This window comes from Miniopterus schreibersii, assembly GCF_964146895.1.
Source record: "Miniopterus schreibersii genome assembly, chromosome: 10".
In the NCBI taxonomy this organism is placed as follows: Eukaryota; Metazoa; Chordata; class Mammalia; order Chiroptera; family Miniopteridae; genus Miniopterus; species Miniopterus schreibersii.
The window spans coordinates 42282431-42309295 of record NC_138110.1 but is presented as its reverse complement, the minus strand read 5'-3'; the positions used below and the strand labels follow the sequence as shown (position 1 = coordinate 42309295).

Below are 26865 nucleotides of genomic sequence, written 5' to 3'. Positions count from 1 at the left end.
ACGATCACAGTGGGGACGTGCATGTGCTTTGCTTCTCTAGGTGCCCAGCTAAGGGTGACATGCATGACTCATTCTTACCGAACCCATTTTACCTACTAAAGTGATCTTAAGTTTGAATTTAGTCAAAGATGATGAGAAAAAAATAACTTGTATCTTTTTACTTATCTTTTAATATACTGGAGAGTTTTTCTTAGACATCAGTAAGAAAAAAAGTTACATAAATAGACATTTATATTCAGTTATCTTTTCAGCGTTCCAAATCAACGTCATCCTTATCATAGCCTTTTGCCTTCAATTAGTAAAGGCCATGGAGGTTGGGGCTGGTGGCAAGGAAACTAAGCTGGGCTAGGAGGAATTGCTTTTTCTTTCAGCTCACCAGGAACTGTGGAAAATGATGCACCCACCCTATCAACCTGTAGATGGAGGCAGGGTGGACATTGGGATGTTTTCAAAGCAAAATCCGAAAGCAGAACCCATGTTAAAATTTCTAAGACCTCAAAAGTTTATCATGTCTGCTAAGACAGTTTTGTGATCCAAGCCTAGTTATGTGGAGAATAAAGATAAACTCCCACCATTTTCAGTTCACATGAAACCATGACAAGCTGAGATGTCAAAGTAAAATTCACAGCATTCTGATCTCAGGAGATTTATAGCCTTCTCTTCAGATCAGAGCAATCGACACATGTGATGCTGGGCTTCACTTGAACCCTGGCACCCCGTGGCATTTGCCAAGCTCTGACCCTAACCTCGAGTCACATTAATTCTGCCAGTCACTGGTTGTATTGAGACAACAGTGAGCTGTGTGGTTGCTTGAGAAATAGTTACGAGAAAGACAACTATATTGAGCTTCTTGGGGTTCTATTGATGTCTGGAAAATTTCAACAAGAAATATATTTGTACAAGTGAAACTAAACTTAGGGGACAATAAATAACACAGACACTGGTAGTGATAAGACACAAAACAACCTGCTTGGTAATCTTAGTTTGCTCATCTCTCTCTGTGAGATCACTGTCTCCCTAACTCCATTATTAAGGACACCCCAATTTCTGTATCATAACGCAGAAGAACTTCCAAATGGCAGTTCTTGTGTCCTGCTGTGGGCCAAAACTCCAACTGTGACCTGAATCCTTAGTAGAATTAAGGGATAAATAACTTGTTTGCACTTTGAGGTTAGAGCACAGAACCACACATTAGACCCACCTGGATCTGGCCTGGGGCTCAGGGAGGCTGTGGAAGTCTACAAGGAGAAGCTGTCCTTTCCCTGTCGCCCCCAGTTTTTCCTAATGCTGTAATGTATGTGCTTAGCATTTTATTGATGTTATAAATGAACCCTGGCTAGGGTCACAGTGGACTAAAGGTCTTCTCCCATTCTGTGCTGCTGGCTTGGACCTGCTGTAAATCTCTTGGACTACATAAAATCCCAAAGGGAGCCAGATCAGAGACAGCAGCTTCATCAAGAGTTCCTTAGAACCACATGTTAGCCACTGATTTGCAGTGTGCCATGGTAGCACAGAGTTCCTTGAAGGAGCAGCTAGTAATGACAAGGAGTGTCACTGTGATGGCCACTCAACTCATTTCTGTATGTTCTCTCAGATGTGATTTTGAAGACACCGCTCAGTACCGGGCCTCTGCGATGAATGCTAAAGGAGAGCTTTCAGCATATGCCTCGGTTGTGGTAAAGAGTAGGTTTGCGGGACTTGTTTTATTCAAAATGTATTCTTTTTATAATTTATTCTCATTGCTAAAAAATAAATAAGTCAAGAAGCAGTTCACATGCATTTCTGCTTTATTTTCTAGGATATAAGGGAGAGTTTGATGAGACTCGCTTCCATGCTGGGGCTTCCACCTTGCCCCTCAGCTGTAAGTTTAAAAATATATTTGCTAAGTGTCATCTCCATTTAAAATACAGCATAATATGCTGTACACCTGAAGCTGATATAATATTAAGTGTCAACTATAGTTGAAAAATTTAAAAAGAAAGAACTTATGGAACTATACACTGAGAAAGGGTGAATTTTACTGTATGTAAATTATGCTTCAGTGAATCTGACTTTAAAAAATGGGAAAAATAATAAAACAAAATACATCATAATTAGCTATTCTATAATGCTCAAATAAATGCATAGTATATTTTATAATATATGCTAGTATATATATAATAGCTATATATGATTAGTTTCATATTTTTAGATTCTATGGTTACTATTCTCTTTCTGAATATAATTACTTTGTTCTGATTTGATAAAAGCCGAGATGTGATGGGTTAAAAAAGGAAAATGCTTTTATGACTTTCTGTGTTAAAATGAGAAATTATTACACAAACTTGGGCAGAGTGATTTAACCCCTTCAACCCCCCCCCCCCCCCCCCACACACACACACAAGTCTAGACGGTACCAGAGCAGCTTTACTCATCCTTAAATATCCAGGCCAGCATCGCCTCCTTGAGAAATCCATGTCTGACCCCCACTGCCACCCCCATTCCCACACAGTCAGAGTTGAGTGTCCCTAGTGAGTCCATGGCACCCCCATTCAGACCATCTTTCACACTGGACACTGTTACCTGTTATAAGTTTTTCTCTCCCACTGGCCCATGAGCCACTTGAAGGCAAGGCTGGACCTTTTATCTTTAAACCCCAACATCTGGCACAGAGTAGCTATTCAATAATAAATGAATAAATAAATAAATAAATACATTAATTTATGAAATGCAACTTAAAATGAAGACTAAAATGTGGTTAAATAACAAGCTGTTAAAAATTCCAATCTGGTCATTTGTGAATTTGTAAACTTCAACTGTTTCATCTACATCAAAACTTCTTTTCATGGGAAGCAATAAAAACAAAACCTTTATGGTAGCTCAAATAATTAGATGCTTACAGTGATCAGACTGAAAAAGGTAACCAGACCCTAACTTCTTATTTTCCAAACCTTAAAAAATAATTGGTAATTTTGAAAATGATTGATAAAGATACTTTCTCATGGGTCAGTTTTTCACCTAACGGGTTCATTTGATGTCTGTATATGACCTGCTCTATCAACTTTATGGAATAGCTCCTAACTTTAATGGGCAGGAAGGGATGAGGAGTGGGAGTGAGAGGAACACATTCCAAATCATGTCCTTCTCCCATCATTTGATTTAATTCAAAACAGAATAGGTGGAAATCCTGAAATTATGACTTATCTCTCAGTGTCCCCAAGACTAGCCTATTGATCATTACACAATTTTCTCACAATATTCATTCTCACTTCCATATCATCATCATCATCCATACTTCTCCCACTTCCCTCTTTCCCATCAAGCCAGGGTCTGAAAGCCCAGCTCAGCTTCACTCCTCTAACTTCTCAATCTTTCTAAGCTCCCTCTGACTAGTCCCTGAATTGAATGCAATTGTTCCAAACATAGAAAACAGGACTCATCAATTTATTCAACTAATATTTATAGAGCATCTGTTATGTGTAGGGTGCTGGTTTAGGTGCTTGGAATATGCTGATAAATATCATAGATAAAGCTCCCTGTCCTTGGTTCTGTTCTAATAGTTAATATGTATTGATTAGTTGTGCCAGACACTGTACCAAGACATTTTGTATATGCAGTGATTCATTTAAAGCTCTCCCAAAGCTTACAAAATAGGTACCTTTTTAATCTGTGCTATACAGATGAGGAAGCAGATTAGAGAGATTAAATCATGGGACAAGGCCACACGTAGTGGCAGAGTAAGGATGTGTAACCTGGTCTTTCTAATTTTAAACCATATTCTAAACTAGTGATTAGTAAACATTTTCTGTAAAGGATTAGATTGTAAATACTTGAGGTTTTGTGGGCCCAACAGTCTCTGTCATAACTGTTCAACTTTGCCATTGTAAAACAAAAGCAGTCACAGACAGCGGGTAAATGAATGAACATGTCTGTGTTCCAATAAAACCTTATTTATAAACATTGGAATTTGAATTTTCTATCACTTTTCACATGTCACAAAGTCCTATTCTTTTGATTTTTTTCAACCATAAAAAAAAATTAAAACCATTCTTAATGGTACAAAACAGGAACAGTCTAGATTTAGCTCATATTTGCCAACCCCTAAACCTCAGGCCTCCTTGCAACCCTTGTCTCTACTCCCTAAGGCAGCTTTGGAACCAGCCCCACTTCCCAATGAGGAAGGTCTGATCGAGTTGTTTTGCTTTCAGTTGGACATTATATAGAAGTGGGGCAGATGAGACAAGCTTCAAAGAGAAGTTATTTCCCTGTTGGTTCATGGTTGCCTGGCAACACACAAATTCAAGGCAATACCATTTATTGGTTGAGAGTACAAATTCTAGACACATCCTGCCAGTGTAAATCCTGACTCTGTGGGGTGAAGATGGGCAGTTATTTAGTCTCCCTATGTTACTGTTTCCTCATCTATAAAATGCAGATAATAATGGTACTTGCCTGATAGGGTTGTTGTGAGGTTTGAGTTAATAGGTATTAAACACTTGCAACAATATTTGGCACAAATTGAACTCAATAAATGCTATCTTGCCTTTTCAAATTAATACTAAAAGATCTTAGGAAGAGAGATGAAACATGAGAGAAAGGGCTTAAGTTTTAGAGTTGGGCAGTTACGGATTTGAATTTTAATTTCAAATGTGATACCTTTGAAACCTTGTCATTAGCTATATATTTGTGAACTTCTATATCCCCATCTGAAAGAGAGGAAAAACGAATATCTGTGCCATGGGGTTTTTGCAAGGATTGGATGACACATCAAGTGTAGCATGCCTGGCATGTAATAACTCATAAATAAATAGTTATTTTCTTAAGCCCTTTCCTTTGAGAAAAGAGAAAATAAAACCTGAGAGAGTTTGTGAGGCAGGCATTTACACAATCTATAAATAGGACCTATCTAAGAAAAATATTTTTAAAACAATATTTTTAACTTTTTCATTTTTTCTATTGACATTTCTTGCGTTTTGTTTTTTGGTTTTTTAACTCAGATTATTAAAGAAACTAACGCAATGTACTAAAATAGTCAATTTTTATGACTAAATGATACGGCTATTTGTTCCAAGATTACAAGCAACACAGTTTAAAATGAACTCAGAATCTAAAATTAAAAAGCACATAAGTGTATTGCAGCTAACTATTTAAGTCTAAGCTAAATACGGTATTAATTTACATTTTATATAAGGCATTAAAACTGACCTTTAAATTCTATTAATTATAAAAAGCTTTTCTGACCAATGAAGCAAGAATTTTTATACTCGGAATTTCCATTTCTCATAATGACATATGAATGTGCTATGTACTACTCTCATAAGGCTTAATTTTTGCTCAGATAAATTATTTGATCTGCATTTGTTCTGACTGCTCTCTGCCTGTGCTTATTAAAATGCTTTTGTGTCTTCCATGAGAAGAAATGAATTGCTGATATCTGTTTTTATTGTACCCAGTTGCCGTGACTCCTTATGGTTATGCATCCAAGTTTGATATCCACTTTGATGACAAGTTTGATGTGTCTTTTGGGAGAGAGGGCGAGACGCTAAGTCTAGGCTGCCGCGTAGTTATCACTCCTGAAATTAAGCATTTCCAGCCAGAGATCCAGTGGTTCAGAAACGGTGAGCCTTGATCATGAATTCTCACTTAGGTTTTTGTCACAGAAGGTCACAGACTGGGGTTGGCCCCAGAGCATGAACATCCATAGGACTGCAGATCTGTTTATCAGAGCTGGCAGAATCTAAACATTAGAGGGTATAACCTATTGGATGTTAAAAAAGTTTTACTCATATATCAAAATAGCAGAACTTCAATAACTAACATATTTGTGGAAATTATAATTTATCACCAAGTAACATGGAAAGGATTAAAAAATATGTTTTTGCTTTTGTAAGTTGGATATACACTCACCTTGTAAGTTAATTTTGTTTGGTAAAACAAATGAACGTTTACAGAGCAATGGGACTATGGAGCATGTCAGTTATGCACAGGGGCACCTGGGGCAGTCCAGGGAACCATGGGGTCCCAAGGGAATGGCTGGGGCCTGGACCTGGGCTCAGACTGACCAGCGTGGCCGCAGCAGCACTGAGGGTAGACATCTCCCTAGAGGAGGAGAGAGGCAGCATGGGGACCAGCAGTGGGGGGCCAGCTTGCCTGCCCAGGCCCAGAACTTATCTTTGTGGGACCTGCAGATGTCAACATCTGGCTGAGTGCTTCCAGGAACTGCCGGCAATCAGGCAGTCAACTTTGTCAGTAAAATAACACAAGATAAATGAGTGTATATAGACATTACGATAAAGCACATAACGTAGTTGTTAGGATTCTTCAAAGAATTTAGAATTTCTGGTCATGAAAACTGCCACAACATTGCAAAGCAACTATCTACAGGCTTAGAAATAGAAGTTAAGTTTAAAAGTTTAAATATTGTCACATTCAATGTAGAAGAGCACTCTTTTTATATGAAACTTTGAATGAAGCAATTATTAACAAGGAAGATAATTTTAAAATTATTTTTTTCTCTTAATTGAAGAGATAGTGATAAAATACATCAAGAGGTGTTTGAATTATATGCAAGCCATGAAGTCATTTTCAGTTTCTTGGATGACCTCCACGAATTGCAGGACATGCAAAAGAAAACATTAAGATGCAATTATGTAAATTTACTTTAAAATTAAATTCAGACTTACATGAAACTGACTCATATGGGAGTTAAATCTTTTTAGAAAAATTATTTCTTCAAGAATAATCAGCTCTAGAGTACTAAAATTTATATTCTGAAATAGTTTATCAGAAAGTTAACCCAATGTTAACTTTATAATACCTTAACTATACAATACTATTTAGTATAAATCTATGTAGTACTGTAACTATGTAACACTCTTAACAGCTGCAATAATAGTTGCATCAGCAGAAAGATCTTCCTCAAAATAAAAAATTTCAAATCTCCTTTGAGATCTTGCATTTGCAAAGCATGATTGTTGTTGCTTTCAGTTACATCCCTTAAAATGAGGTTGCTAAAAATATGAATTTGATAACCTAATAACTGAATTTTCAGAGAAGCAAGCCAGACATATTTATTATCAATCAAGATATCACATTAATAAATTAGTATTTTATGTAAGATTATGACACAAAAATATGTTTTTGCAGTTCGTATCATTCCTATCACATTTTATAAGTAATAAACTATTTTTAGAGGAAAAAGCCTTATAATTAGCACTTTTCAATGTACATTTCTCTGCCTTTTTAACAAGGGGCCTTGCAATTTCATTTTGCACTGCAGGTTACGCATCTGGCACTGGTCCCCTCATTTCTGTCCTAGTATTTTTACCAATATAAACGTGGCAGGATGACTCAAAGTCCTAGAGACTTCTGCTAGTAGTCAAAGAGCTTTCACTATAGAAGAGGAAGAGAGGGGGTTGGGGAGAGGAATGGAGGGAAGAGAGGAGGAAGGGTGCAATAGATTAAAAAATCAGTTAATTTGCTGACTTCCCTCCCCAGGAGCACCTGTTTCTTCATCAAAATGGGTACAAACGCACTGGAGTGGAGATCGGGCAACACTGACATTTTCTCATCTCAATAAAGAAGATGAAGGCCTCTACACCATCCGTGTGCGAATGGGAGAATATTATGAACAATATAGTGCTTACGTCTTTGTTCGAGGTAAGACCTAGCAGAAAGCAGAACACCCAAGAATATTTAAAACACTGAGGCCAAATCAATCTATCCAAACATGTTTTTTTTTGTAATGATAAAAGAGACACTTGAAAATTCTTCCAGATTACATGGCATAGGTATATTAACTTCCAGACCTGATGTAAAAAAGTTAGCCCTAAGGTAATTAGTTTCCAAACTGTGTGACTGTCACTAATGGCAGTACTTTCTTCACTTGTAACGAGCCAACAGTGCAGTCAGTTCTCCGTAGTTGTTAGAGCAGAGATGTTAACTCTGTTATGAAAAGCCGCCTTAGTTTATGGAAGCTGCAACAAAAGGATGGTGTGTTATTTGGGAACTTACTATTTCATTTCATAGCTTTTTATAGCTTTAGCTTTAATGAACTAGGAAACAAAGTGCTACAACTTAATTCTTAAGACAGACTACAATCATTGATTTTAGGAGTCTCTTTTTCTCAGGAGTATCTTGAATGGATTGGATATGTACAAGTGGGAATGTTATTTCTACATGAGGTCCTAGTACATCGGGAAGACCATTAACACCTCTAGGCTACAAGGACAGTGTTCTGTGTTTCTTTATGTGATGGTGGCCAGGTGTGGCCACTGCAGGAGTCAGAGGAGAGGCTTTAGAACACTTCTATTACACCAAAGAGATTTCTTATGCCCATTCCCCACTCGTCCCCAGTCTGGCCCCTAGGCAAGCACTAACCTGCTTTGTCTCTATACATTGGTCTTTTCTGGACATTTCTGGTATAATATGTGATCTTTTACATCTGTCTTCTTTCCTGGAGCATATATGTTGAGGTTCATCATGCTAGTGGTTTGTTCCTTTTTGCTGCTGACTGGTATTGCACTGTGCGCACATGCCTTGTTTCGTCTATCCATTCGCCAGCTGATAGATTGTTTCCACTCTGGGTATTAAGAATAAGGCCACTATGTACATTTGCATTCATACTCATGAATCTAGGTTTTCATTTCTCTTGGGTAGATACCTATAAGTGGAATTGCTGGGTCATGTGTTAAAATTATACTTAACTCTTTAAGAAACTGGCAATGTTTTAAATGACCTTTTATGTGTTTTTTAAAACTTTGTGTCCATTAAGCTGCATGAGGCCATTTCAATGCATTTTTTAGAGCTCTGGTATTTTTGCTGCTTAAAAAATAGCTTCTGAACCGTAATGATCAGTGTATAAAGCACCATGTCTGCACAAAGACATTTCAAAGCTATACTCATTTGGATAGGATTTTATTCCATAGATAATATGTGTTCTTTGTGGGAAAAAAATAGATAACATAATTAAGCAACAAAGAAAAGCCATTGATTGGTTTACCTTCCAGAGATATCCAATGTTATCATTTTATTACATAGTCTTCCAAACTTTTATATGCTGGGGAGGCAAAAGGAGATTTATAGTTGTGAGTACACAAAACAGAGTTTATTCTTGTATTATTATTTATTAAGCATGGTGTTATTTTCCCACTTTTGCCCACCCCCGTGTCCTTTCCCCACCATCCCCCACAGAGAGAGGGTGGAGGGGAGAGACGACAACATGATAAAGTATGGAAGAGAAATGTCATGAGAAAAGAATACAAGCAGCAAATAAATATATGCAAGAGTTTTCACTAGTAATCAAAGTAATTAAAATGATATAATGTGTTTATCATATTGAAAAGAATGAAAAGATTTTTAAAATCCACTGGGATAAAGGAATGGAGGGACCAACATTCCTACTGTGGTGAGTGGAAATCTGCTCACCTTTTCTCAGGGTGCTTTTCCACTGTGCATTGCAGGCACATTTTTCAATCATTCTAGTTCTAGGAACTTGAGTGGACAAAGTTGAAAAAAAGTTTGTATTGCGAAAAACTGGAAGAAATCTAGATACCCACCAATGGGAGTTGTAAAATAAAGTATGGCTCCATATAAACAATAAAAACTAATGATGTATACTTATATTTATGGATATGGAAATATATTTAAAAAAATCAGTTTGCATGAAGTTATATAGTCCCATTCTGTTTTATTTCAAAAATAATCACTTTTGAGTTATAGATATAGAGAAAAATCTAGAAAAATGTAGGCCAATATGTTAGTAGTAGTAATCTCTGAGTTATGGAATTTAAGAGATTTTCATGTATTTTTTTATTATCACATATTTTACAAGCATGCAGTACTTTTATAATATAAACATTAGAATTACTTACATTTTGAAAAAAGTTATTAATAGCCTGTGTCAGATATCAAAATATAAAGAGTAGCAGGATAATCTTTGATCTAATTAATCAAACCTACAAAAAGTTTGGCTATTTGGAGGGTTGGGAGAAGGAAGGGCAGAGGCTAAGGAAAGGACTGACATTGACTGACTGGGTGCTGTGAGCCAGACAGTCCATAGCAGGTGCTAGGAGCCAAGAGCACAAGTGTGAAGGAACATAACACAGTATTTGGATGTGGCTCCCAGCAGCTGCTAAACAGAGCTGTTTTTGAAAGACTGTCAAGTCCCACCCCACAAATGGCATATTATAAGCAATTTTATAAAAATGCTGAAAAATGGCTCTCTAAATGCCGGCTGTTAAATACAATGGATGTTCAGTGAACTAAATTCCACTCTATCAGTTCAAGGGTTGCTGGTTGTTACGTGCTGGGCCTTTAAGAAAGGGAAATGGCTAGAGGTTGCCAGCTGTCCCCCTCACAGTTGAGTGGCTTTCCAGCAGTACCTGGGGCCCGTTAACCTTAGTGTCCCTACCTCCATTCCTGCTCTGCTCTACATTCACCATCCCCAGGCCCTCTCCCTCACCCAGTGCTCTCAAAGCCTGAAAGAAAAGAAGTTTCTCCCTACCCAAATGCTCGCTCCCTGTTGTGTGGCATGGAGGCATTCTGCATTAGGTTTTAGGCACCGGTTAGTTATGTTTTCCTATAGCACTCATACAGGAGACATTTACCCAGAGACACTTTCCTGCGGGTTTCATGAGGCAAGAAACAGAATGTTCAAAACCTAAGTGACTTGAACTATTCACAAGTAATGGGAACCTGTTAAATTCAGAAGCAGACAAATATTTCTGCCGTGTTATCAAATGTTTTAGTAACTCATAAGACTTACATAAGTGTAGCTGATAGAAAAAGAGAGTGTTTATTCAGTCATCAAGAGTGTTTCCCTTGAGTAGGTGGCTCCTACATGTCTCAGCCTCCTCTCTGACTAACTCATGAGAAAGGGTTATGAAAGGGTTGACCAGATGTCAGAAGAAATTGGCAAACATGGACTCCTTCTCTCAGGGATTCTGCCTCCTGTGTTAATCGTTCTCATTTAAAAGGTGAAAAAGAAAAATCTGTTACCCTATGAGACAGCATGGAAGGACCTGGAGAGTATTATGCTAAGCAAATAAGCCAGTCAGAGAAAGACAAGTATCACATGATCTCACTTATATGTGGAATCTAATGAACAAAATAAACTGACAAGCAAAATAGAACCAGAGACATGGAGGCATGCAGCAGACTGAGGAATCTCAGAGGGGAGGCGGGGCTGGGGTGCATGGGGGGGAGGGAAGGGATCAACCAAAGAACTTAAATGTATATATGCATAACCCATGGACACAGACAATAGTGGGGTGAAGGCCTGGGGAGGGTATGGGAGTGGGGCGAAGGGGGGTCAATAGGGTAAAAAAAGGAATATCTATAATACTTTCAACAATAAAGATAAATTTTTTAAAAAGTATACATCAAAAATAAAAAAATAAAAAATAAAAATAAAAGATATTCAATATATTTAATGTCCAGATTCCTAGTATGTCAGTCATTTAAGAATACTATGTAAAGAATGAATACTAACAAAATCGGAAAAAAATCCCTGATTCACCAATTTAGCTGTGCCTGAAGACACACTGTTGAGGGGACCCCTGTCAGAGGATCCCATTTCATAAATAGTCACTGTCCTCTCTTTCTTATATAATCTTGGAGTTTTACTAACCTTTCTTAAACCAAGCTCAGATGTGGGTATTGCATCAGACTTTCTTTCACAAGTATCTTCAGTTTGGGAACAAACATTTGATTAAAACACATGTTTTCTTTTCTCTTCTAAAATGGTAGTGCCCAACATAGGAATGGGCAAAGCTTCATGTTTCTTATTCTCTTATGCATCCAGAAGGTGACAGAGGGTGTTATTTGTCCCCTTTTGGAGCCATTCATAGTTTTTGAGTAACATTACACAATAAAATATCTTAAGAACAGACTTTCTGGCACATCTTACATTTGACTTTTCTGATGGCAATCCTCGACATCTACATATTTATTTTCTTTTAGAACATTTGGGCAGGCAAGGGCCATGAGGCCAAGGTCATGGGTCCTTTTCAGAGCCCTTTCTAACATAATGTTCTCTGTACTGATGCTGAAAAGTACACATTGTTATGTAAGCAAATTACAAGACTGAAGCTTGCTCTACTGGGGCCAAAGACGTAACCACTGTGGTGGTGTGGTAAGCAATGTTGCACTAGGAACCCAGCCTGAGGGCTGCAGAGCACATCTAAGAGGACCCATCTGTTTTTCCACAGATGCTGATGCAGAGATTGAAGGAGCCCCAGCCTCTCCCTTGGATGTGGTATGCGTAGATGCCAACAAAGACTATATCACCGTCTCTTGGAAACAGCCAGCTGTGGATGGAGGGAGTCCTATTCTGGGATATTTTATTGATAAGTTAGTACTTATTCCAACCTTAATTAGAGTGATTTGGCCATAGAGATGCATGCTTGATTTCTCCCACCATTTCTATGTGAAATATTTTCTTTTCTGGTCTCCTCTCGCTCCTTCTCTGTGTTTCTCTTTCATATATATATATATTATATATATGTGTGTGTGTGTGTATATACATATGTATGTATGTATATATGTGTGTGTATGTATATATGTGTATGTATATGTGTGTGTATATACATATATGTGTATATGTAGAGATGATATAGACAGATACAGATATAGCTGTAGATAGATTATGCCTAAATTCCAAAAATAATCTTTGAATTTGATTCAGCACAAGTTACTAATTTGGCAAGAAAACTATGGCTTTATAGACTTAATAGAGGCCACTTGGGAAATGAAATAACTGGTATTCAATATATTTAATGTCCATGTTCCTAGTAGATCAGCAATTTAGGAATATTACAGAAAGAATAATACTTTATGAATACTAACAAAATTTTATTTGCATCTCAGGAAGTGATTTCAAGTTAGAAAAAGAAATCACAAATATCAATAGTATTAAATTATGTTCTACCTACAAGTTCTTACTGTTTAGATTCTCCAAAACTTAGAGAGAAACTCTTTGACTTATGGTAATTGGGTCTTACACATTAATTATCCACTGACTTTAGACAACATAGACAAAAATTTTGTATTATCAGCCTAAATAAATTATTGTCTGACTTAGTTTCTATTCAAATAGTTGTTCCAATTCTCTTTCCATGTTTTGAATAATAAAATTTGGTTGTAGAAACCACTAGGAACAGATAATTTGGCTACTAGGGAACAATGAAGTTGTACCAAGGTATATTAAACCTAACATTTATAGCAGTACGTAAATATATGTCTATTGGGCTCAATACCATCCAGAGAAATATTTGTAATAAATTATATACTATTTAATTGCATACTAAATGCTTCTACATTATTTTACCTTTTAGTAATGATGAACTGTGAAGTTTTAGATAGATTCTTTTTCATCCTTATAATTTCCACCTTATTGTGTTTGGCAAATTTCTAAGGGATTTTGAAAGTTTGATTGGTGAAAGACCTGGGTCAGTTAGTACATTTTGTTTTTCTCTTGCCTTAGTCAAAATAAAAAATAACTGTATTATGACTAATATTTATTAATCATTTGCCATGTGAATGGCACTGTTCTAAACACTTCTCATATATTGACCATTAACCCATAGCCACCCTTTGAAAATGAATGGCTGACCCAAGGCCACATGCTAATGAGGAAACACAAAGTCACATCGTGTAATTCTAGCAGAGCTAGAACCCAAAGAGCAGCCTGGCTGTAAGTTTGTGTTCTTTCTGTCCACCATGCTGTAGATAGCTCCAGAGCAGCTGCTCTCCACCTTTTTTCTGCCCACATGAGGGTTCAGAAGTGCTCTGTAGGATCATTGGGTCACCATGACAGCATCAACAGAGAGAGAGGGAGGCAGGGGCAGTTTGGAGAATTGGCCTAGCCTCCCACACCCCATTTATAGCAGCTCCATAGATCTACAAAGGAAGATTTAGGGGAAAGTGGATGGAAGGCAAGGGCTGAAGACATATTTGATAACACTTTACATAAAGTTGAGGAAAATATTTATCTCAAAGAGGAAGGGTAAGAAAATAATGATAAATCCCCCACTCCAACCACCTTTGCACTGCCATTGACAACCCCCACCCTCCATGAGAATCATTTGGGAATTATACAGTTTGGACATAGAGCTCTGTTGGAGAAGTGATTAAAAACTAAAAGTCCGGTACTCTACACAGAAAAAAATGATGAGTTACTTAATCATAATGCTATATACTTCAATCACACGTTGAGCCACTAAAGCCCTGTTGATCAGGCTATAATATGATACAAACTCACATCTTTGTCTGGGGGGTGTGGCCACTCTATCCCCAAACATCAGCTGCTAAAAAAGCACCCAATTAGAAATCTGAGGTTTCAAGGGCTTAAATCCCCTACCAGGCCTGGGGATTTCACTGCCTCTCATCAATCTCATCTGTTAAGAAACAAATATATTGCAGAACCCTCCTCACCCTCCCACCTGCGCAGCAGGCAGTGACCATCAAGTGACCTCTCTCCAAACTACAGTACAGATAAGTATCTTTTAAGGTGCTAACTTTCTTAACAACAGTTCCATATTTTAAGGAAAATGCCTAAAGAAGTTGCTAATGGTGGAACTGAAGACATCAGCCAGCCGATGTTTGGGCAATCGTCCCCCTTAGTCAATCCAGTAGAGATTGTATATACCTGCCTGCTTCACAGCCCCAACCCTGCCAAAGCTCCTCTGCTTAGCACATGAGGCCCCTAGGTGCGTGCTTTTAGTGAGGTCAAAGGACACATATGTGTTCAAGAAGGAGCTGAGCTGCTTTTTCTTGTTAGAGAAGACACATTACAATTGAGTGGAACTGAGTACGTACCTGCAGTTAAATAACTATTGAACTGTGCTTGAGCTGGATATTTTATAGAAGAGTCTGAAGCAATTGGGTGGGTTTCCAGCTTTGGAACTACTAATTTAGCCATACTACTTTTAATATTCTTATTGATCACTCTCTTTCCCTTAGATGTGAGGTAGGCACAGATAGCTGGTCTCAATGCAATGATACACCTGTGAAGTTTGCCCGTTTCCCAGTCACTGGATTGTTAGAAGGTCGTTCTTACATATTCCGAGTTCGAGCTGTGAATAAAACTGGAATAGGTCTACCATCTCGTGTTTCTGAGCCTGCGGCTGCTCTGGACCCAGCTGAAAAAGCGAGACTTAAAAGTAAGCATTTTTCATTTTCCAGTATCTTCCTAAACCTTTTTTTATGTAACTACAGTAATCTCATTGCAAAGTTATTCCTCCCCCTTCCACTAGAGGGAGAAGAGAATAAGAAATCCTTTATTGATCAGAAAAGCCTAGGGAGAAAAAACTGAGAACAAAAAAGTATTTTTTTTTTGACTCATCTATCACTAAGGGCTTTATCTTATCTTATTTTTATTTGACTCAGAAAGCTTTGCTTTTTAAAACTGAGTTCCAGGCATTGTGTTTGAAACGAAATATGAAAACCAAGAAGCCTGGAGAGCATTTTTATTCATTTTATTAGCACATTTCAAATATACTTTTCTTTCTGGTTCACCTCTTAAAATTGTAAGGTAAGTTTCTTAAGCTTGAATTTAGAGTATTAATATCTCAGTATTAATATCTCAGTACAGTGAGTATATTTCCTTTATATTAAAGGGAAAACACATTTATGACATTATATCTGATCTATACTTGACTTTTCATATAGACAGTCAAAGATAATCTTTTCATATATTTGGCCTCCAAGTATCAATATCAAAACCATGGTACATGAATTACGCTCTGCAATTGTTTCATGGGAATCCATATGGCACCCTCAATAAAAAAGACCATAAAATGACATTGAAAGAATTGTTGGAAATTAACATTTCATGCTATACCAGATTTCTCAACCTTGGCTCTGTTGACATTTTATGCCAGATAATTCTATGTTATGGGGGGTATCCTGTGCATTACAAGATGTTAGCAGCATCCCTGGCCTCTACTTACTTGAGGCCAATAGCACCCCTTCTCCTCACCCCCCTTGTGACAATCAAGATTGTCTCTAGACATTACCAAATGTCCCTAGGAGCAAACTCACCCTAGAGGAATACTACTGGTCTATGCCAAATTTGCAGTGTTGTTTCTTTACCTTAAGTATACATGTAATGGTATCATAAAAATTTAAGTAAAATAATGCTACTTTTTCTCTGGAGAGTTTTTCTAATCATGCTACTTGATAGCTCTCCAACCACTTTTCACCTAACATCCAACTTCCATCTCTCTTTCTAATTCCATCTCATACATTCACTTACTCTTCTTTTATAAATTCCAATGAAAATAAGATTTGTATGAACTGAAAAATAAGTCATATTGTTTATCTTTCTGTTTTTTCACAGTGTGGTAAAAAGTCCCTTGATTAAAGCAGGAGTTGAATCAGTTTCTCTTTCTGGTGTCTTTGGGATCACAGATAGGAATCTTCTTTTTAAGTTTATATTGCCTGTCCCATCCGCTTTCCCTAATCAGGATCTAAGCTGGTTTCCTTTGTAGATAACACTTTTCAAATGCAATGGAAAGAAATTGCTTTCCTTGAGCTTTACTTCAGCATCAGGGCCCCTCTCCTCCCTCATCTTCATTATGACTAATAACTACTGGTCTTACAATTGTTTCAGAAAAGTTTCTCCCAAACATGTGTAATCTCTTAAGAAGACACAAGGGAGCCTACATATTTCAGGAGATCCATATGGAGCAGTAAATGAACACAGGTTATTTACCTCACTTGTGTAAGTACAATTCTAGAAATGTCTACTCAGTTCAGGCAGGTTCTAGGCTCCAGCGGATGGTGAATTCTTCAAGGACACAATACCATGTATAGTCTCAGTGAGATTCTTTAGCAAAATACATAAGTCCACTAGTAACAAACCCATTTGTTACTAATTTGGCCAGTTTATCAGTTTATCAGTGCAGTTGAAACTGCATTTGTGAATGTTTGTGATTTCTATATTTATCTTTGTTCAGGTCGCCCTTCAGCACCCTGGACCGGACAGATCATTGTCACTGAAGAGGAACCTAGAGGTAAAAGCTACGTTTTCCTCAGATACTATCACCAGAGTTTTGCTATGCTGGTTAGCTTTTGTAGTGAATGGTACAGTGTATATTAAGATGTTTTGGAAAGAACATGCTGAAATATTTGGAGATTATAAAGTAACTTACATTGTCAGAGAATCACTTTTCCTAAAAAAGTGACTCTCTTTTATAATCACAATATTGACACACAATATACTGCATGCCTGTAAAAAGTACAATTTGATAATTATTACAGGTGTGTTCACCTCTGAAACCATCACCATGATCAAAATAATGAACATGTCCATCACCCCTAAAATGTCCTCATATCCCTTTGTAATACCTCCCTCCCATCCCTTCCCCATCTCCGGACCATCACTGATCTGCTTTCTGTCACTGTAGTTTGTATTGTCCACAATTTGAGATAAATGGAATCATACTCATTTTTGTCTGTTTTCCTTTACTCAGCATAATTATTTTGAGTTTTATCCATCTTGATGTTTGCATCAATTCATTTCAATTTATCCACTCACCATTGAAAGTTTCTATGAAAATCCTTGTGAAGTGCTTGTGTGGACATATGCTTTTATTTCTCTTGGATAAATACCTATGAGTTGAATGGATAGGTCATATGGTAGGTTTATGTTTAATTTTTAAAGAAACTGCCAATTGTTTTCCAAAATGATTGTTCCACTTTACATTCCCATTTGTAGTCTTTCTATGGGAGTTCCCCAGTTGCTACAGATTGTCACCAGTACTTGGCATGGTCAGTCTTTTTAACTTTAGACATTCTAGTGTTGTATAGTGGTGTTTTATACTACAATGGTATTTCATAGTGGGTGCATAGTGGTTTTAACTTGCACTTCCCTAATAATGTGGGAATTGATTGCATGTTTGTTGATCTATTTCTGCAACGTCTATTGGTAAATTTTATTTTCTCTTTTATGTAGCATGTATAAGCGTTGTGTTTATTTTTTTTAAGTTTCATAGTTTTGAAATCAGATAGTATAAATCCTCTAATCTCCCCCCCCCAAAGTTATTTTGGCGATTCTAAGTATTTGCATTTTCATGTACAATTTAAAACCAGCTTATAAATGTCTACAAAAACCTGCTGGGATTTCAGTTGATTCTTTTATATCTTTAATGATTTTCTACCTACTTGTTCTGTTAATTATTGATAGTGATGAAATCTCTGACTAAATGATTATTCATCAGTTTCTTCGTGTAGTTCTACAAGGTTTTGCTTCATGTGTTTTGATGCTCTGTTATTAGATGCATAAACATTTTTATGGTTATATTCTCATATGAAGTGGCCATTTATCATTATGAAGTGAGTCCTGTTATCCATTGTAATGTTTTTTTCTTGGAAATCTACTTTGTCTGGTATTAATGTAACCTTTCCAGATTTCTTTTGTTTAGTTTTAACATGGCATATGATTTTCATTCTTTTACTTTTAACCTATGTGTGTGTTTATATTTAAATCATGTTTCTTGTAGGCAGCATATAGTTAGATCTTGCTTTTTTATGCAATCTGTTCATCTTTGCCTTTTAATTGGGGTGTTTGAACCATTTACATTTTGTGTGATTAATGACATGATTGGATTTATAGTTACCATCTTACTATTTTCTGTCTATTCCATCTGTTTGTTTCTTTTTTCCTTTTTTTCTACTTTCTTTTGGAATAAGTATTTCTTATTATTCTATTTTATGTTATCTTATTAGCCACAATTCTTTGTTTTGCTTTATAGTAGTTTGGAATTTATACTATACATTGTATCACAACCTATCTTCAAGTAATATGATACTACTTTACATGTAGTGTAAGAACTCAAAATAGTATTATTTCATTTTCCCTCTGAGCCATGGTGCTATTTGTTAGCATACATTTTATTTGTGTATCTATTTTATTTAATTTTTAATTTTTATTTTATTTAAAATATTACAGATGTCCCTTTTTCTCTCCAGTGACCCGTTCCACCCTGTCCCATCCCCCTCCCCAGTCCCTCTCCCCACCATTGTCCATGTCCTTGGGTTGTGCATATATGCATATAAATTCTTTGGTTACTCTCTCCCCCTCCACCCACCTGCCCTCCTCCATCCCTCTGACATTTGTCAGTCTCATCTATGCTTCCATGTCATTGAATCTATTCTGTTCATTAGTTTATTAAGTTCTTTAGATTCCACGTATAAGCGAGATCATGTGATGTTTGTCTTTCGCTGCCTGGCTTATTTCACTTAGCATAATATTCTCCAGGTCCATCCATACTGTCCCAAAGGGTACGAGATTCTTCTTCTTTACAGCTACGTAGTATTCCATGATGTAAATGTCCCACAGCTTTTTTATCCACTCATCTACTGATGGGCACTTGGGCTGTTTCCAGATCTTGGCTATTGTAAATTGTGCTGCTATGAACATCGGGGTACATATATTCTTTCTGATTAATGTTTCAGGATTCTTAGGATATATTCCTATGAGTGAAATCTCTGAGTCAAAAGGCAGCTCCATTTCTAATTTTTTGAGGAACCTCCATACTATTTTCCATAGTGGTTGCACCAGTCTGCATTAACCCCAGCAGTGCACTAGGGTTCCCCTTTCTGCACACCCTCGCCAGCACATGTCATTTGTTGATTTGTTGATGGAGCCATTCTGGCAGGTGTGAAGTGATACCTCATTGTGATTTTAATTTGCATCTCTCTGATGATTAGCGACGTCGAGCATTTTCTCATGTGTCTCTTGGCCATCCGTATGTCCTCTTTGGAGAAGTGTCTATTCAAGTCCTTTGCCTATTTCTTAAATGGGTTGTTTGTCTTCCTCTTGCTGAGTACTATGAGTGTGTATCTATTTTAAACCATACAATACAATGTTATTATTTTTGACCAAATAATAACTTATCTTTCAAAAAGATTTAAAAAGTAAGAAAAAAGTTTTCAATATTCACTTACATTCTTACTATTTCTGTTGCTCACTTCTTTGTGTAGATCTGAATTTCCACCTGATATGACTTTCTTTCCACTTAAGACATTTCTTTTAATATTTTTTTGTAGTGCCAGCCTGATGGTTATGAATTATTTTATTTTTTCTTTGTCTCAGTCTCTAGTTCATTTTAAAAATATATCTTCACTGTGTATAGGATTCTGGGTTGAGAGTTTTTCATTCAGTGATTTAAAGGCTATGCCCATTATAGTCACGGATGTTTCTCTGTTACTGGAGGAAGAGTTTGTTATTGCTCCGCAGTATAAAGAAGTACCTTGTCTCTAAAATTCTTCCTAAAACTTTTGCTTGTTGTTTTTCAGAGGGTATTGTTCCTGGACCTCCCACAGACCTCTCTGTCACTGAGGCCACCCAGAGTTATGTGGTGCTAAGCTGGAAACCCCCTGGCGAGCGTGGCCATGAGGGCATTCTGTACTTTGTGGAAAAGGTAAGCTCTGGGATTAACATTATTACCTCATGCCACTTTCTGAAGATTTCTTTAAAAGCAAAGATTAAATTTGCATTGTGTCCTGAAGAGGGAGATGAAAAAAATGAAACAAAGCAAAACAGGATTTTGATGAGATATATGCACTTCCATGTTTATCACAGCATTATTTACGATAGCCATGACATGGAAACAACCGAAATGCCCATCGATGGATAAATGGATAAAAATGATGTGGTAGTACATGTACACAATGGAATATCACTCAGCCATGAGAAAGGAAGATATTCTCTCATTTGCAACAACATGGGTGGGCCTTGAGCACATTATGCTGAGGGAGGGAGGTTGGACAGAGAAAGACAAGTACTGCATGATATCACTTCCATGCAGACTCTAAAAAAGCAAACTGTTCAAAACAGAGAGTAATATGGTGGTTACCAGGTGACAGGTAGTGGGAAGAAGAGTGATGGTGTTTAGGGGTACAAACTTGTAACTAATAGTGAGTAAGCCTTAGGGATCTAATGTACAGGATAACGAACATAGACAAAAATATTGTACCATAATCATGCAATGTGATAAATGTTGCTACATGGGCAATGATATTACAGTATACAAATGTATCAAAGTAACATGCTGTACACCTTAAATTTACACAATGTAATAAGTCAAATTTATTCAATAAAAATAAATAAATAAATAAATAGAATAAATTAATTAAAAATAAGGTTCAAAATCCATTTGTTAGAAAAGTTCTGATTAGGATATAATTTAAAAAATTAAACAAAAATAAGTTTAGTTTAGTTTATATATAAGAATATCTACATTTTTATTGGCAGCTCTGCACCATTTTTTTGAACAATCAATGAAACGAGTGTTTATACTTTTTTGTATATTCTTTACAATACAGTATTATTAACAACAGTCACCATGTTGTATGTTACCTGACTTACTTATTTTATAACTTGAAATTTGTATCTTTTAACCCTCTTCACCCAGTTTGCTCAGCCCTCCACTCACTCCCACCTAGCCTCTGGCAACCACCAATCTGTTCTCTGTATCATTCAGTTCAGTTTTTTGGGGGGGTTGTTTGGGAGTTTTTTGTTTGTTTGCTTGTTTTTAGATTCCACATGTGGGTGAGATCATACAGTATTTGTCTTTGAGAGAAAATTTTATAAAATTGTTCAATAGCTTGATAAGGTATTACTTTATAATTTACTTTTATGGCAAAAATCATAGAAAAGGTCTTTATTTTTCCAAGAATAGTATGGAGCTCTATCATAGAAAAGGTCTCTCTCTCTTTTTTTTTTTTAATTTATCTTTATTGATTTCAGAGAGAGGAAGGGAGAGGGAGAGAGAGAGATAGAAACATCAATGAATGAGAAAGTCATTACTGATCGGCTGCCTCCTGCAAGCCCCCGACTGGGATCGAGTCTGCAACCCGGGCATGTGCCCTGACCAGGAATCTAACTGCGATCTCCTGGATCCTAGGGCAACACTTAACAGCTGAGCCACGCCTGGCCGGGCATAAGAGGTCTCTTTTTTTTTTGCAAAAAGTCTCTCTCTTTTATCTTAATGCTATCCTGATCATTCAATTTCAGAACTCCAATTAGGTAGCCTTTCCTGACTATTATTATAAGAGAATAGACATAGGTATGTAGCTATATGCAAATTAGGTAAAAACATAAAAGTGATATGCAGCCATCTTTGTGGTCTTTTAATTATTTCAAATCAGTGGCTCTTGAGAAAACTCTACTGGAGTTTAAAATGCTAGGGTCTTTGATAAGGACATTTTAGCTCGTGCCTTTGAGGAGGATGCCTCCCTTCCTTCTTATCCCTGGCAGGTTGTTATCAATGGATCATGTCTTCAACATGCAATATGTGTATCTTCCAAGACAGTCTGATTTTACCAAAATAATATCAAGATTTTATTGATTTTTATATATATTTTAGATATTAGCCTCAAATAAACTATAACTTGAGTATTATCCTCAATTAAACTTTTCTTTTTTCTTTTTTTTTAAATGGAGGGCAAGAATAGAATAATAAATGTTCACTTCCTGTTATGTTTAATACACACCGTCACTAAATCTTTTTGAAATGCTCCACAGGAAGAGAGTTCTGAATAAGCACTATGACAGTAATTACCACCTTTCCTGCAGTAATGACATAGTAACAACCTAGTACTGAGGCATTTTGTTCAGATGAGTCAACTTTCGCTTCTGCTGAACATTCCCTCTGGTCACATAAACTAATTTCTCCTTGGAAGTCTGTAACTTCCCTACACCTAAACACATATGAGTCTGTGATTAATTTAAGTGTTCTTCTATCAGCACACCTATTAGCACGGAACAGAAAGGAACATTTTTGAGTACAGCAGGTCCTCGAATAAGTTTCGCTCAATGTCATTTCGTTGTAACATTAAGGGAGCGGAAGAACTGATTCCTGGCCTGGGCAACTGGCTCTGTGGAGTTTGCCTGTTCTCCCCATGTCTGTGTAGGTTTTCTCTGGGTATTCCAGTTTCCTCCCACATCTCAGAGTTTCATGTGAGATGAACTGGTGTGTCTAAGGTGTCCCAGTCTTGAGTGAGTGTGGGTGTGCGTGAGTGGCCCTGTGATGGAATGGTGTCCTGTCCAGGATGCATTCCCGCCTTATGTCTTGAGCTGCCAGAACAGGCTCAGGTCACCCACAGCCCTGAATGGACTAAGCAGGTTGGAAAATCATTATCTTACTGTTTTTATTAATCATTCTTAAATGTCTGTATAGCTCACATTTATTTCAGTGTTTAACATTAGATTTCAGTGTTTGGGGTCTTTTTTTTTTTTTAGAAATTTGGTGGTTTTCATGACAGAAATATGCCACAGAAACATAACTCTTGTTTATATCAGTTAGCTTATGATAAAATTGGTTTCATTACACATCCTTTCGCTTAAAGTTGCAGTTTCCAAGAACCTATCAGCAACCTTATGTGAAGACTTACTGTATAGACTGAATAGAAAGGCTTGTACAGGCATAGGGGGCAAATTCAAAATGTCAAGGATGTTAAGGTGTTGAAGGAGCAGAACAGGTCCAGAGACCTGGGGCACATTCACAGAAGAGCTATCCACATGCCAAACCATTCTGAGCTGACTCTCAAATTATTTGTGATGAACCACTTCTAATACATTGACCTTTCAAAGGGGAATATTGCCCTGGCCAGTGTGGCTCAGTGGTTAGAGTGTCGGCCTGTGTACTGAAGGGTCTCAGGTTAGATTCCCAGTCAAGGGCATGTACCTGGGTTTCAGGTTCATCCCAGGCCCCAGTCAGGGTGCATGCTGGAGGCAATCAATCAATGTGCCTCTTTCACATCAATGTTTCTCCCTCCCTCCCTCCCTCCCTCCCACTCTCTGTAAAAATCAATGGAAAAAAATATCCTCGGGTGAGAATTAACAACAGAAAAAGGGGGAATATTCACATGCTCTTGTTCTGTGGCAAGTTTGCATCTCCAGGATGTCCGTGCCCACAGCAGCACTGCCACTTTGGTTATCACCATGCTTGCACTTCTTCATGGAACTTTTTACCAGGGGTTTGCATGCACATAAAGCACTTGCCTGTCATGGCACAGGCTTACAATCAGCTACACCATGCCCATGAGCCCCGAAATGGTTGAAATCGAGAGGTTTATTACCAGGGAATCGCATGAATCAGTCTCTAGGCTCCCAGCCTCCCTATCCTAGTGTGGTCTTTTCCTCAGGTGTCTTATGTCTTGAGATCTTCCTCTCATTTCCCCATCAAAACCTGGTCATGTCAGAGACAAGGAAAGCGTCACCAGATAGCTTGGTTTCTACCAGCAGGACTGCTCTGCTGCCTAGGACCAGGCACTGTTCTAAGCATGGCACACGTTTCAACCCACTTAATTCTCATAGTAACTCTAAGAGGGAAGTACTTTTATTTTCATCATGCCCATTTTATAGATGAGGAAACTGATGCATCCCTGGGGTAGATCATTTGCCCAGGGTCACAGTTAGTAAGAGGCAGATCTAGGATTTGAACCCAGTAGTCTGGCTCAGGTTCATATAGACCCAACTGCTACACATTGCTGCTTTTAAACCTCTTCAAGCCTAAGTCTTCTCTGGAAAACTTTGGTAATCACACAATACTACTTCTGTAAGACCTATTTCAGAGCATATTTTAGAGGACTGAAGAATCACAATGGTGACTAAAGTTCGTAGCACAGTGAAAGGCAGCTATTATTTTTATTATGAAAGTATAAATGACTGATCATTGCTTCTGTGCTCCCCTGGGAAGAATATGTCAGAAGGAATGAAAGCCATAAACTAAAGGCTTAAAAGTCTGGGAGGATTTTATTCCTCAGTGGGCAGCAGACCAACTGTTTAGGGGGAATTTACCTTCTCTACCCTCCCACACAAATGACATTATCATGAAAGGCACTGCAAGGACTTTGGAGGTTACCTTGTGAACTCGAATAACAGGAAATAGATAAATGACACTATGAGACCCCTTGCCTAGAGTTCCCATTTCTTTCTGCTGCAGTGTGACATGGAAACAGAAAACTGGCAGCGGGTGAACACGGAGCTCCCCGTGAAGTCTCCCCGGTTTGCTCTGTTTGACTTGACTGAGGGGAAATCCTACCGCTTCCGAGTCCGCTGTTCTAACTCAGCGGGAGTTGGTGAGCCCTCAGAGGCAACGGAAGTGACTGTGGTCGGGGACAAACTTGGTAAGTGCAGAGTTGGGCTGAACAACCGTAAACTTATTTTACTTCAACTCAGGAGAAAATTCCAAAGCAAGAATTTCATTAGAATACAGATAAGAAGTAAAAGTGGTGATATCTTTCTTTCATATTATAAATTTAGTTGATGACTATACTTGACTGATACATTTTAAAAATTTTATTATTATGAACTATCAAATTTGAAAGTAAACTTCTTCAGCAGATTCAGCAGTGTTGCTGATGTGCTTTTCCTGAAGTGGGTTGGTGTGTTCCTGGGTATTTAGTTTATCATTATTCCCCCAAGCTAATATATTTATTAGTTTTAACAATCTATCATAAAACAAAGCAACCATATGTTTGATATGATACTTGTATAGAATTTGTGTGTGTATTTGTGTATATGTGTTAAGAATGGATTTTTAAAAATTACCCGGAATTGAACGTCATTTTCCTCTTTTCTCAGATATCCCCAAGGCCCCAGGCAACATCATCCCCAGCAGAAACACAGACACATCAGTGGTAGTTTCATGGGAGGAATCCAAAGACGCTAAAGAGCTGGTTGGTTACTACATAGAGTCTAGTGTTGTTGGCTCTGGCAAGTGGGAGCCCTGCAACAACAACCCAGTGAAGGGCCCACGGTAACTGCACCCTGTGTATGTGTGTGTGTAGTCAGGGGCTGGGGGTGGCGGCTGGCGCTAGAGCCACAGAGGCCGTGGAGAGGAAACACAGCCACGGACCCACACAGCAGAACAAACATCCAATGGAGGGAGGTTCTCTTTATAGTTCAATACTTCCTTATAGTTTTTTAAATTGAGTTTATTAGGGGTGACATTGGTTAACAGAGTCATACAAGTTTCAAGTGTACAATTCAGCAAAACATCATCTGCACACTGCATTGTTTGCCCGTCGCCCGTCAGGTCTCTTTCTGTGCTCATTTATTCCCCTTTGCCCTTGTTCACCTATCCCCACCCCGTTCCCCTCCGGCTATCACCATACTGTTGTCTGTGTCTATATGTTCTTTATATATATATAATTTTTCTGCTTAATCCCTTCACCTCCTTTTCACCCAGCCCCCCTTACCCTGCCCCTGCCCCCAACAGCAGCCAGTCTGCTCTATGCATTTATGCCTCTGCCTCCATCCTGTTTGTTAAATTATTTTGTTCATTAGATTCCACATATAGATGAGATCATATGGTATTTGTCTTTCTCTGACTGGCTTATTTCACTTAGCGCAATAATCTCCAGGTCTATCCATGCTGTCACAAAAGGTAAGATTTCCTTCTTTTTTATGGCCTAGTAGTATTCCATTGTGTAAATGTACCACTGCTTTTTTATTCATTCATCTACTGATGGAACTTGGCTGCTTCCAAATGCTGGCTATTGTAAACAATGCTGGTATGAACATATGGATGCATATATTCTTTCTAATTAGTGTTTTGGGTTTCTTCTAATATATTCCCAGAAGTGGAATCACTGGGTTGAAAAGCAGTTCCATTTTTAATTTTTTGAGGAAATTCCATGTTGTTTTCCACTGTGGCTTTACCAGCCCGCATTCCCAGCAACAGTGCACAAGGGTTCCCTTTTCTCCACATCCTCGCCAACACTTGTTGTTTGTTGATTTATTGATGGTAGCCATTCTAACAGGCATGAGGTGATAGCACATTTTGGTTTTAATTTACATCTCTCTGATGACTAGTGATGTTGAGCATCTTTTCATATGTCTATTGGCCATCTGTATGTCCTCTTTGAAGAAGC

At 37.7% G+C, this 26865-nt stretch overlaps 1 protein-coding gene across 2 annotated transcripts in view; it reads left to right on the top strand.

Annotated features, from left to right (window-relative positions):
- The window catches only part of MYOM1 (myomesin 1), a 108694-nt gene that overhangs the window by 27908 nt on the left and 53921 nt on the right, over positions 1–26865 (top strand). For both annotated transcript variants that reach the window (XM_081149074.1, XM_081149073.1), the window contains exons 7-16: positions 1595–1683; positions 1799–1861; positions 5433–5597; positions 7477–7638; positions 12189–12330; positions 14941–15140; positions 16938–16994; positions 20281–20405; positions 24933–25116; positions 25574–25748. In XM_081149074.1, coding sequence (XP_081005200.1) covers positions 1595–1683; positions 1799–1861; positions 5433–5597; positions 7477–7638; positions 12189–12330; positions 14941–15140; positions 16938–16994; positions 20281–20405; positions 24933–25116; positions 25574–25748 — 1362 coding nt within the window. The remainder of the gene's footprint in view (positions 1–1594; positions 1684–1798; positions 1862–5432; positions 5598–7476; positions 7639–12188; positions 12331–14940; positions 15141–16937; positions 16995–20280; positions 20406–24932; positions 25117–25573; positions 25749–26865) is intronic.